The sequence below is a fragment of the Elgaria multicarinata genome, chromosome 15 (genome assembly GCF_023053635.1).
Source record: "Elgaria multicarinata webbii isolate HBS135686 ecotype San Diego chromosome 15, rElgMul1.1.pri, whole genome shotgun sequence".
NCBI classification, from domain to species: domain Eukaryota; kingdom Metazoa; phylum Chordata; class Lepidosauria; order Squamata; family Anguidae; genus Elgaria; species Elgaria multicarinata.
In genome coordinates this window covers 28,336,079-28,348,265 of record NC_086185.1, presented here as the reverse complement: position 1 = coordinate 28,348,265, position 12,187 = coordinate 28,336,079, and the positions used below count along the sequence as shown (strand labels likewise).

Here is a 12,187-nt window from a genome sequence, read left to right as displayed (position 1 = left end):
CTTCCCTCGCCCCCATCCCGTCCCCGGCTGTCCGTCCCTCGCCCCCCCGTGCCATCCCCAATGTCCGTCCCTCCCCCCGTGCCATCCCCGATGTCCATCCCTCGCCCCACCCCGTGCCATCCCCGGCTCTCCGGCTTTCCCCCCACCCTGTGCCATCCCTGATGTCCGGCTTTCCCCCCCTCTCTCCTAGCGGGTCCGGCCTTCCCCCTGTCCCTCTCTCCCCCCCCCCCCCCGGATCACCCCCCAGGTCGATGGGCACAGTGCTCGTATGAGCGCTGTGCCCAGTCCATGGCTTTTCCCGGCTACTCGCGAGTAAGCGAGTAGCCACAAAAAGCCACGGACCCTGCTAGATGTTCTGCAGCCCCGGCCTCAGGCTGGGGCTGCGGAAAAGGCGCGCCATAAGCGAATTCACTTATGGCGCGTTAAGGGAGGTCTTAGCGCGGCCTGACCCCGGATTCCCCTGTGCGTCATCTGGATGCACAGCAAGGAAACTGGGCCTCACAGCACGCTAAGGCCTCGTCTAGCAAGGCCGCAGGAGAGGATAAACGGCAGAGAGCAAAAACTGAACTGGGCTTGAATTATGTGTCTGATAAAAATAAAAATGAAGAAATCACTACCCAGTTAACCCACGGGCATTTATGTTTTTCAAAGGCTGACCCCCAAATTTAACCTTCAAAGTACAGGATTTATGGAACAACCTTGAGGGCCCAGCAGGCTATAAATACAGCTGCTGACACAAATAGGACAAACATCCTGCCTCGACTTTGTGTTTTGGATCCACCCTCAGAGATGAAGCTGTCATTTTAGGGGAAGATAACTGGGTAGTGGCAAGCCCAGACATGGTCCAATTGTGGGTTAAGGGGCCTAGACAGCAAGCGCGCCCTCATTGTGTTGGCTCGGCTCCTGTGTTGTTGACAGAAACAAAGTCTGCAAAAGTTAATTTCTTAATTAATTAATTAATTGCTTAATGTCTCTCAGGATCCTGTTGGGCTAGAAGGCAGACACAACTGAGCATGGACCCAAGGCTTTTGATCTCTCTATTCACAAGCTTCCCCATGTCCAGTGTTCTCTTCCCTATAGTCTGGGACCACGTCCTGGTCCTCTGTCTGCCTCAGAGTGAGGTTTAACTCCCAGCCAAACTGACGAGTTTCCTTTTCCTCACAGAAGCTGGACTGCAAACCAGGGATGTCACAAGACAATCGCGTAGGCCTGGCTCAAGCGCTCCAAGCAGAATTGGGGCGAGAAACACAGGCCATTCTGGGCAGGCTCTCTGCTTGCCCTGCCTTGCTTCAGCTAGCACTGACCCTTCCCTGTCAGCTTCTTCCATTTTGCTGAACAGTACGGAATGTGTTTCACAAACACACACACACACACACACACACACACACACACACTAGCTGGTCAGCATGGAAGGATGAATGGGCTGCCCCTGCTGGCAGAGAGCTTCTTCTGAAGCTTTGAAACAGCCCCCCACACCTTGGATTGGTTGTCTTTGTAGGTGGGGTGCATGTAGGTTCTTACAAGGTGCCTAGATGACTACAACTGGGGAGGCTTTGAAGATCGTGCCCTCTGACAGCCAGTGGGACGTGCATCTTCAAAGCATTCCAGGTGCTCCTTCCCTGGCAGAGATGTTTGGAAGGTACGGATTATGCTGGCTGACAGCCCGAGCGACCCTTGCCTTAGAAATCTGCTGGGGTGACAGGAAATATCTCCCCGCCTCTTGAGCGACAAAATATCTACTTGAGGAATTTCAACGTCCGATCGGCCTGGCTCAAGACGGCCCATTCATTTTTACGGGTGGCAGCCCTCCGCTTGCCCCTCCCGTTGGCAAACTGTCCAGACTCTTGAGGAAACAGACCTTCCGTGAAAGCCAACTAGTGCCAGAGGTTTCACGGCCAAAATTGCCCTGCAATATTCGCTTTTAAATGGTGAGCATGCTTGGACCTTCCTCATCTCTGTAATGTTACTGGGTTTTTTTGTTTTTGTTTTTTGCTGTTGAGGCATTCCCTAATGATTTGGAAAATTAATGTTAAAGAAGAAAAAAACCTTCCTGCAGGGGAAGAGTTGGCTGGAAGCCACGTTTTGCTAAAAATGATTGTCTCAAGTTTTTAATAGAGGTGGGATAAGAATAGTTATCAATCTGAGGTAGAGGTCATTTCGTCTTTCTACCCTCACATGAATATTAAGCATCTTGTTTTATATTTAGGCGTTCTTCTCTGGTTTCTGTTACATGTTGTTTTTATGTGGTAGTACTCTGATCTCGAGTGCTCCACTCCTTTGCTACTCTGTTTTAATTCCGAACTCTGTAGGAGTCCAGAATTTTTTTTTTCATATTCTGATGTTTTGGTGTAAATTCAAAGTAGGGCTACACAGAATGGGCTCTAACATTGATACTAGCTTTGGAACTGATGCACCAAATCAATTACCAAGAAAATAACCCTTGATCTCACCAAACATCAGTATTGGTGAGGTCAATATCAGGTCAAGTCAAACACCAAACATCAGTATCTTTCAAGACAGATCTGACTTGACCTGATCTGGACCCTAAGATCATCCTCAGGGGCCCTTCTCCGTGAGCCCCTGCCAAAGGAAGTGAGGCAGGTGGCTACCAGGAGGAGGGCTTTCTCTGCTATGGCACCCCGGCTGTGGAATGAGCTCCCCAGAGAGGTTCGCTTGGCGCCTACAGTGTACTCCTTCCGTCACCAGCTGAAGACCTTTTTATTTTCTCAGTATTTTAACACCTATTAACTTAAATTTATACTTTGCTGTTTTAATTCCATATTTTCATAGAATCATAGAATAGCAGAGTTGGAAGGGGCCTACAAGGCCATCGAGTCCAACTCCCTGCTCAATGCAGGAATCCACCTTAAAGCATCCCGGACAGATGGTTGTCCAGCTGCCTCTTGAAGGCCTCTAGTGTGGGAGAACCCACAACCTCCCTAGGGAACTGATTCCATTGTTGTACTGCTCTAACCATCAGGAAGTTTTTCCTGATGTCCAGCTGGAATCTGGCATCCTTTAATTTGAGCCCGTTATTCCGTGTCCTGCACTCTGGGAGGATTGAGAAGAGATCCTGGCCCTCCTCTGTGTGACAACCTTTCAAGTATTTGAATAGTGCTATCATGTCTCCCCTCAATCTACTCTTCTACAGGCTAAACATGCCCAGTTCTTTCAGTCTCTCTTCATGGGGCTTTGTTTCCATTTTAATCTATATCAATTTCTGCTGTGTGGTTTTATCCTGTTTGTGCTTTTTATATTGTATTTTGTATTTGTGTTTTTAGACTGTTGGTTGTTTTATTATGATTTTCATGGTTTTAATTTTTGTGAACCACCCAGAGAGCTTCGGCTATTGGGCTGTATATATATAAAAAATGTTTCAATGCTTTTTGCTCCCCTTTTGTTCCATTCCGGATGATGCTACGGCTTTTCATGCCATTTCCCCTCTTTTCCTTTGCCTTCGCTGTCTTTGGCGTCACTTGCCCACACTGCTTGGTTGATGGGGCCCACATGATATGTGCGCTTCATGGTTCGTTGTGCAAAACTGTCAGCAGCTAAGATGCATCAGGCGAGAAAGCTGACGGAAGCCTCCGATGCTTTTCACAATGGAAGAGAAGGAGTTAAAATGGACGGCTAGTTCTGATGTCCATAGTAACCATGTCAACAGCATGGTCATTAAAACCATTATCTTTACTTAGTCATTATGACCATTAGGTAACATTATGTAATTGCTTATTTTCCTCTTTCTGTTTGCATTGTGTCTATGAGATTGTGCGCCATTCTTTGAAATGAATATGTGTCTTTATTTCAATATATATGTTTTTTAAAAAAATGTGTCTTAAAGCAATGAAATAAATGCATTTCATATTGCCCTTCATAATATGTAACCTAGGACAGGTTACAATACAAATTAGAAACATTGTGTTGTATACAGATTTAGTCAGAGTAGACCCAATGAAATAAAAGGGACTAATTTAAGTCCCATTGGTTTCAATAGGCCTATTCTAAGTATGACTAATGGACACAATCCATTAAATCCATTAAGACAGAAACAAGTACAAGTAGAAAAAGCACTAAAAAAAAACCCTTTAAAATAACAGAGTAAGCTAGACGGTGAATATTTAAAATGTATATAAGAGGGAGCTGAAAGCCTGAGAGAACCGAGAGTAGTATCCTATTGTTCCGTTGCTCTTGTAGGATCCATTGCTTGCGCAACACAGCTTTTATAGTTTTAAAAATAACCCCAAACAACTGGAACACTAGTTTTGGGAATGGGACAAGTCAGCAGAGCTCACAGAACGGAACTCGGTTGACTTCACCTGATCTGGAAACGAGAGCTTCTACAAATTCCTGGGATTATTTTTAGAAACGCAAAAACCCCGTTGCACAGATGGTGGGTTTTGCGAGCCTCACGGAAACAGCAGAGGCAGAGCGGTCCCATTGGATACTGCCCAGAATATATTTTTTATCTAATGCCTAAAAAGATCAACTGATTAGGTGCCAGCCATTCCTCTTTGGTGAGGATGTAAGCATCTGTTGGGGATGCTTTAGGGTGGATTCCTGCATTGAGCAGGGGGTTGGACTCGATGGCCTTGTAGGCCCCTTCCAACTCTGCTATTCTATGATTCTATGTTCTATAGCTGGGTTGCCACAACTGGACAAAGCCCTTTCCCTTTGCTCTTCACGTAGCTGATCTCTGATATCTCTGATAGGAAGGGCCTCAGCAGAAGATGCAGGTAGGCTGGTGTTGGAGGTGGTACCTGGGTCCCAAGCTGTAAATTGTTAACTGCCTTGAGTGTAGTGGCAGAAGAGTAGTATAGAAACAGAGTAAACCAATCTCTCTCACTCAGAAGTAACCATAACAGTCAAAAGAAGAAGATCCTAACAGCTGCAACTGAACTAGCGGTAAGGAACAGACATTTCCGAGAAGTGTTCAAAAGCAGCCCCAAGCACAATGCATTGCAGTAGTCCAACCGGCAGGCCACCAAAGCACATGGCCAGGAGGGGGTCACAGCTGCTAACCTGCCACATCTGGGGAAAAGAGCACTTCATGCCACAGAAGCCACCTGGGACTCTAAAAATAAGGCCAGATCTAAGACTAACCCCAGTCTACAAACTGGTTTGTTTGGACTGGATTCCCTAGATGGAATTTGCCACTGAACAAATTCGCCTCGTATGAATGGCTGCCGTACAAAAAAACCAATGCTCAGCTCCCAGAAAAATGATGCCTGATATGAAATGAAGTTTCCTATTGAGCCGCAGAAAAACATCACAACACCGTGCGTCACGTACCTCCCAATCCAGAACGGAGGCCTGCCACTGAGCGATCTTGTCAATGTTTTCCAGTCTCCTTTTCCTCTCATTGATCTGCTGAGTCACATTCCTCATAACGGCGAGTGCTGCAGCCACGTACCTGTAATCACTGGGCAGAAGGATAGAGAAACACATCCTGGAAAATTACACGCGAGATGCAAAAAGGAAACTTTAAGAGATATACATAGAAAACTGTCTTTGTTCAGAGAATTTGTTAATTTAAACCAGCATTCAGGCATAGGCAAATCTGTCAGTTTTGGTTTCTCTTTGGCTCTCAATTTTCCAACCTTAAGTTGGGTTCATCTCGAACTTTGAGATTTTCTCCAGTCTTAAATTCAGTTCATCCAGAACTTTGAGAATTTTATTTCCAAATATGTGAGGTATATATGAAAATTATTAGGTAGTTTTGTGCACACTTCTCCTAATACATGCATTTTCATGCATTTTTCCTACCAGACACATTTGTTGTAAGCAATTTTCCTAATATAATGCATTTTGGGATGTTATGCTTTCCTATGGCCCAACTGGAGTCCACCAGGAGAAGAGCCTTCAGTGTGGTGGCTCCCTTTCTCTGGAACTCTCTGCCCCCGGAGGTCAGGCAGGTGCCAACGTTGTGTTGCTTCCAGCACCTCCTGAAAACATTGCCATTTCAAGAAGCCTTCCTTGAGTGACCAGCCGCGGTTTATCAAAACTCAGTTTTATCAGAACTCCTGTTTCTTTTTTTAAAAAAAAAATATTATTTTAACATGGTGTTTTTACTCTGCTGTTCACTGCTCCAAAATCTTTGGATGTGGAGCAGGATACAAATATTGTAAATAAAATAAATAAAGAATACACACATTTTTGTATGTGTTTTTTGATTGGACAACTCCATTGCAAATTTCAGAGAAGGGTGAATTTGGAAGGATAACTGAGGACTTAACTAGAACTAGTGGTCCAGCGGGGTGGAGGGGTGAAGATCCCGCAATATTTTTATCACGAGATCTCCCCATCAGTACACACGTGGCATGCGACGACCTCAGAGGGAGAGGCGTCTGCCATTTTCTTTCTTTTTTCTTAAGGGGACAGCAACGCATGAACGCTCATGCGCAAAAGGTAAGTAATTTTTTTAAAAAAATTACTTTCCTCACTCCCCCCACCCCGATGGGCGCAGGGCTCCTGAGGACCACTGCGCACAGGTCCTGGATCTTCACGAGGAATCAGAAGAAGTCGGGACAAATTACAGGCCTAAAGGGGAAGGCGAGATCATCCCTCCCTGATCTTGGAATCCCCTGTGCATCATGTGGAGGCACAGGGATGATCCCGGGATAAAGCCCCACCTAGCTATGGCCTGAGTTTCCGTTTGCACACTGGTCTGAAAGTGCAAAATTAGGTAAGTTTGCATTAAAATTAAAGTGCAAACTGAAATGAAATGTCTCCCCCGTCGCTACAGAGTATTATCTGCTCTGACAGGCAGTGGCTCTACGCGATGTCAAGCAGCGGTCTTTTCCATCACTTGTTACCGGATCCTTTTAACTTGATATGACATGGATTGATCATGAGCATTTGCACTGAGCCAAGGTCCCTCCACCATCCATGCTAATCTGCCTTTATTTGCTCACCCCATGCAGGGAGCTATTCTCTGACTTGTCTATCCTGCTGTGGTCTCATTACTCATTAGGATATCAAATTCCAATCCAGACTCTGCTCACTGGAGCCAGCGAAGAATACACAATGAGTAACTGATCTTGCAGCCCCTGAAGGCAGGAGAACTGAGCCCTGGCAGAGCTGTGTCGGATTCATTGATGGCCTCAGAGAACGCCAAGGAGCACCACATGGCCTTCCCCCCCAGCTCGGCATTTTCTCTCACTGCGGAGGGCCTGGGAGCTCTCTAGGCAGATCAGAGCAATGCCTTGCGTACACATGTAGCAACAGCGAGAGAGAATAGCCTCCTGTCAGGGCCAGCAAGGATAATGATCCGTCTTTTGAAAAAGTGATGCTGCAATCAATGCTATCGATTTCTGACTTATGCTTTCCTTTCCATTCCGAGGGACCTTAATGCTAATTTCGACTGGAGAGACAGACAAGGCTAGCTGCTGCCTTGGTGTCGCCATAACTTATGATTAACTCAGGGCTTAATATTGACTGCTGACTAATGAGAAAAATGAAGAAGCCTGCGGAGCAAATGGCTCCCTTTGTTTCCTGGTCAATGCTGCACTGGCAACATTCCTCTTTCAGGGAACCACACATCCCCAGGCAGAAAGATGCTCCAGGAACTGCCTCTACAACGACCTTCTCCAACCAGCATGCCTGACCGTTGCCCACACAAGCTGGGACTAATGGGAGGTGTAGGCCATAACATCTGGAGGGTCACAAATCACCCAACCCTGCTGTACAAGGTCAGTGTCCTTGTCAGGAGAGAGTCCTGTAGATGCAAGTACATAAAAGCAAGTGTTCCTCTCTCGCTGGCTTCAGTGTGGAGATCCCGGCTTGTTTTAAACCAGAATTCCCTGTTTCATCCAAAATGGGTGGAACCAGGATAATAAGCCTAACCAGGATAATAAGCCATGATCAGATCCGGCCAAGATTCTGAGCTGTCTTGATAGTATTACTGTCATTTTGCCTTGCCCAATCTCCATTCTGGAGGTTGTAAGACAGAAAAAACTTGCTCTCCCCCCCCCACCTTGATTGCGCCAAATAACTCATTCTTGTTAATTTAGAATTAAATACCCCCAAACAGCTCTTTCAAAACACACATTTTAAAACATGTTTGGTATATTCAAACTGCTGAAAACTCTTTTGCAACCTTCAGAAAAGTGTGAACTCTGGTGGATAGTTCCATTTGGATCTGCTCATTAGTCTGCGCGGTGCAGCCCAGGTCAGTTCATACAGGTATTTACAAGGGTCAAACACCCCTTTGATCCCTCTAGTCCGTTGACACACCCAACAGCATTTCTGATACAATCCAAACTTATGTGGGCACCAGCAGCATCTTCGGATGATCTCTGCACCTTCCGTGTACATTTCATCATTGAAAGAATTGCTTATTCTAGCACAAAATTTACTCTGGCCTCCTACAAGCACCTGGTGCGTTCCCACTCATCATGCTGTCACAGCAGTGGTGTGTCAGTTCCTGCCAAATAATCTCTTCTGTGATTTCTGGATTTGTTGCCGTTCCCCGTACCGTCCATGTGCTCACTAAGCAGTGGGGGAGGGGACGGAAAAGGGAATGAAAGCGGCAGGGGCTCGCAGGGAGGCAATGGAGGCTGATAGCTCCCATGTCAACGGGGAGGTGAATCTGCCCCGGGTTTCAGTCAGGACTCTAAAGGAGCTGTCCAAGGGGAACCAGTTGCAACAGCCACAAATTCCTCCTTGTGCCCACAGGCCAGAGCAAGTCAGGTGACACTTCTGAACTCCTTCAAAAGCTTCTGGGCCAGGATTGGAGTCAAAAAATCAGAGCAATTGGGGCCTGATCTACACCTGCAGGCCTTCTGGGACTTGTGGGGGAGGGGGAGGATCTTGGGCTTTCCAGCTTCCGGGATCGTTCCCCTAGGGCCCAAACACTAGGGCGTCATCCTGGAAGTGAAGAGGGACATTCAGGCGTGGCGGGTTTTTTGCTTTTTTAAAGAATGGAGATGTTGTGCAATTGCGTGGGTGCAATCCTGTGCCAAAAGTAAGTTTTTTAAAAAACAACAACACCCAACAACCTTGAAATTTGGCACCAAAAAGTTCCGAGAGCCATCACTGGGATAATGAAAATCTGCCTCCTCCCCTCTGATGGGCACGGACTCCCCCAGTAGAGCTCCGTCCCCATTTGGTGAGCCCCACTATTCACGGGGAGGAGGGCTGGCCCGGGAGCGAGTGGCACACCGCCAATGGATCTCGGTGTTGTCCTGGGACCGTGGGAAAAATCAGGATAATTGCAGTGCCATTTATCTCAGGACAACTGAGAGGTCATCCCTGGTTGACCCCGGGGTCAGCTGTGCGTCATTTGGATGGCTGGTGACACGGCCTAGGAGGTTTGATTTTGCACATAAGCGTGTGTGCGCCTCACGCTCTTCTGACGCTGCCGTTGTTCTGCTTCACTGGCTGCCATTTAGGGTGGCCGCATGTCCTACTTTACAGCAGGTTGTCCTCTATCTGGAGGTCTGTCAGAGGACAGTCCTCCACTCGAAGGTGTCCTCCATTTGAAAGGCTGATTTGAAGATAATTAACCATGAGAACGGAGAACAGTGGGGGATCTTGAAGTTGCCCATCCACAGACACAGAAGGTCACCAGGTCTTCTCCACTATGCTGAGATGGATTGTGTTGTATTTAACTATTAAATTATACTATCCCCGCCCTAAATTTGCACCTATACATATAGACTGGCATATTTTAGAGAGGCTGGAAGATCTCCAAAATACGTGTAGATTAGCATATGGAAATCTTGGGCCTCTTGTCCTCTTTTATAGACGTGGATAAGAGGCCACTGTGGCACGATTTGTGGAGGTGGGGAAACCAGGAGCAGGATGACATTGCAGCAAACATTTTGTATTTCTAGATGGGGGCAGGGAAGAGAGCTGCAGAAGACAAGCCAGGGTGGCGGTGCTGCTGTTGTCAATAGCAGCCATGTATGCCCAACATCTAGCCTCAGCCTAACACCATCCTTTTATTATTTATTTATTTATTTATTTATTTAGAATATTTATATACCACTCCCCATTGAAAAAATTCAGAGCGGTGTGCAAGGTAAAATGAAAATAAAAACAGAACAGAACAAAATTTAAACAGAAGCAGAAATCAGAAAACCAAGGCTGCATTTTAAAGAAAGGCTTCTTGGAATAAAGATGTTTTCAGGAGGCGCCGAAAGGAGTACAAGGTTGGCACCTGCCTGACCTCCAGAAGCAGGGAATTCCACAGGAGGGGGGCCACCACGCTGAAGGCTCTTCCCCTGGTGGACTCCAATCGGAGGATGGATCTAGGTGGAACCACCAGGAGCAGGCCCTCGGATGACCTCAGTGACTGGGCAGGTTGGTAAGGGAGAAGGCTCTCTCTCTCTCAGGTATCCTGGTTCCAAGTTGTTTAGGGCTTTGTACACAAGTACAAGAACCTTCAACCTGGCCCGGTAGCGAATAGGCAGCCAGTGCAGTTCCCTCAGCAGAGGAGTTCCATGCTGGAAAGGGGCAGCTCCAGACAACAGCCGAGCTGCAGCATTCTGCACTAGCTCCAGCTTCCGGAGCAGCTTCAAGGGCAGCCCCACATAGAGCGCGTTGCAGTAATCCAATCTTGAGGTTACCAATGCCTGTACCACCGTGGTCAAGCTATCCCTGTCCAGGAGAGGCAGTAGTTGGCGAACCAACTGAAGATGGTTAAAGGCACTCTGAGCCATTGCGCCTACTTGAGCCTCCAACGACAAAAATGGGTCTAAGAGTACCCCCAAACTACAAACCTGTTCTTTCAGAGGCAGAGCAACCCCATCCAGAACAGGCAATGAGCCTGTCTCCCGGACTCGGGAACCACTCACCCACAGGGCTTCCATCTTGCCAGGATTCAGTCTCAGTTTATTTTTAACGCTTTGCTTTTGGAGGAGTCGTTCTGAGCAGCGCCCCTCCCCTCAATCCATTCATTAATAAAATGAGGATTTAGAAACAGGGCGTGCGGCTGCAGCTGAACTAGCAAAATCGTAGATGAGAAATGTTGGGAGGACCTTTAGCTGGGCTTTATGAATTAATTCTACGGAACGGCTCCCTGATGGGCAGTCATGGCTTCTTCCCAATGCTTAAGGAGGAGACAAGGAGGATGGGGCACTTTGCCAACCCGCCCCGGTGCTAACTGGGGTTGGAACTGCCAGAAATCTTGTTTCCAATCCAACGCCTAAAACGGCATCTTATATAGTAATTGTGCATGGCTGGAAGACGAAAGAATAACGGTTGCCACAGGTACTAAAAGTGCCTAACCGAAATAAATGGCAGGGCATGGCCTTTGCTCAGTTAGATGAACACCAGTTAAGATGGTCTGGTGCAGCCCTGCTCTGCTATTCCTGCTCAGTGAGAGGCTGGAACCTCTCTAAAATAAATACATAAATAAATAAATGTGGCAATTTCATATCATAGGAACACAGGAAGTTGCTTTACACTGAGTTAGACCATCTAGCCCAGCATTATTGACACTGACTGGCAGCAGCAGCTTTCCAGAGTTTCAAGCAAGGTTTGTTTCCAGCCCTACCAGGAGATGCGGGGGATCGAACCTGGGACCTTCTGCGTGCAAAGCGAGTGCTCCACCACTGAGCTATGGTCCTTCCCTATCATTCCGCACAAAGTTAACCAAGGCAAGCAAGTAGTACTTTCCGTATCCAGCTAGCCAGCCAAGGCCATTTCTCTCTAGTATTGAACAGGGTTTGGGTTTTTTTCTTGTTTGGCAAGTCAAAACTTAGTTTAGACCTTGGTGCTGTTGAGTGGCACAGTGAGGGGATACTGGAAAGGGAATCCAAAGAGGAAGAGGTTGGGAGGGGAGCAGTGCAGACCAGTAGCCCGTCTACACTTGTCTAGATGAAACTTAACAAGTTGGCAGAGATGACGTCAGCAGTCACGTGATGCTGTTGTTGTTACGTTTCTTCTGACTTTTAAAACCGTTCCACTTTCTGTTAAAATCGTTTTAAAACTAACAATGTGCCCCAACCTTTCGTTGTATTCAATGCCGTCTTTCAAAGTCATGTCTCGTGACCATGGTCTTTGCTTCCTGATTAGGACAAGTGAGGGCTTTTCTAGGGGAGGGAGAGCTGGCACAATGCCACGAGGGGAGGGGGAGGGGGAGGGAGGGCGGTGAAAGAGGGGACAGAGGCTTAATTTTTTTAAAAAACCGCTTATCTTTCGGGGCCCACGTGGCCCCTTTAAGACGCTGCAGGGCTTCCCTCGT

At 47.1% G+C, this 12,187-nt stretch overlaps 1 protein-coding gene across 6 annotated transcripts in view; it reads right to left on the bottom strand.

The window, feature by feature from the left end:
• The window catches only part of ARHGEF9 (Cdc42 guanine nucleotide exchange factor 9), a 256,681-nt gene that overhangs the window by 33,769 nt on the left and 210,725 nt on the right, over window positions 1-12,187 (bottom strand). For all 6 annotated transcript variants that reach the window (XM_063141832.1, XM_063141833.1, XM_063141836.1 and 3 more), the window contains one exon: window positions 5,290-5,419. In XM_063141832.1, the coding sequence (XP_062997902.1) occupies window positions 5,290-5,419 (130 nt within the window). The remainder of the gene's footprint in view (window positions 1-5,289; window positions 5,420-12,187) is intronic.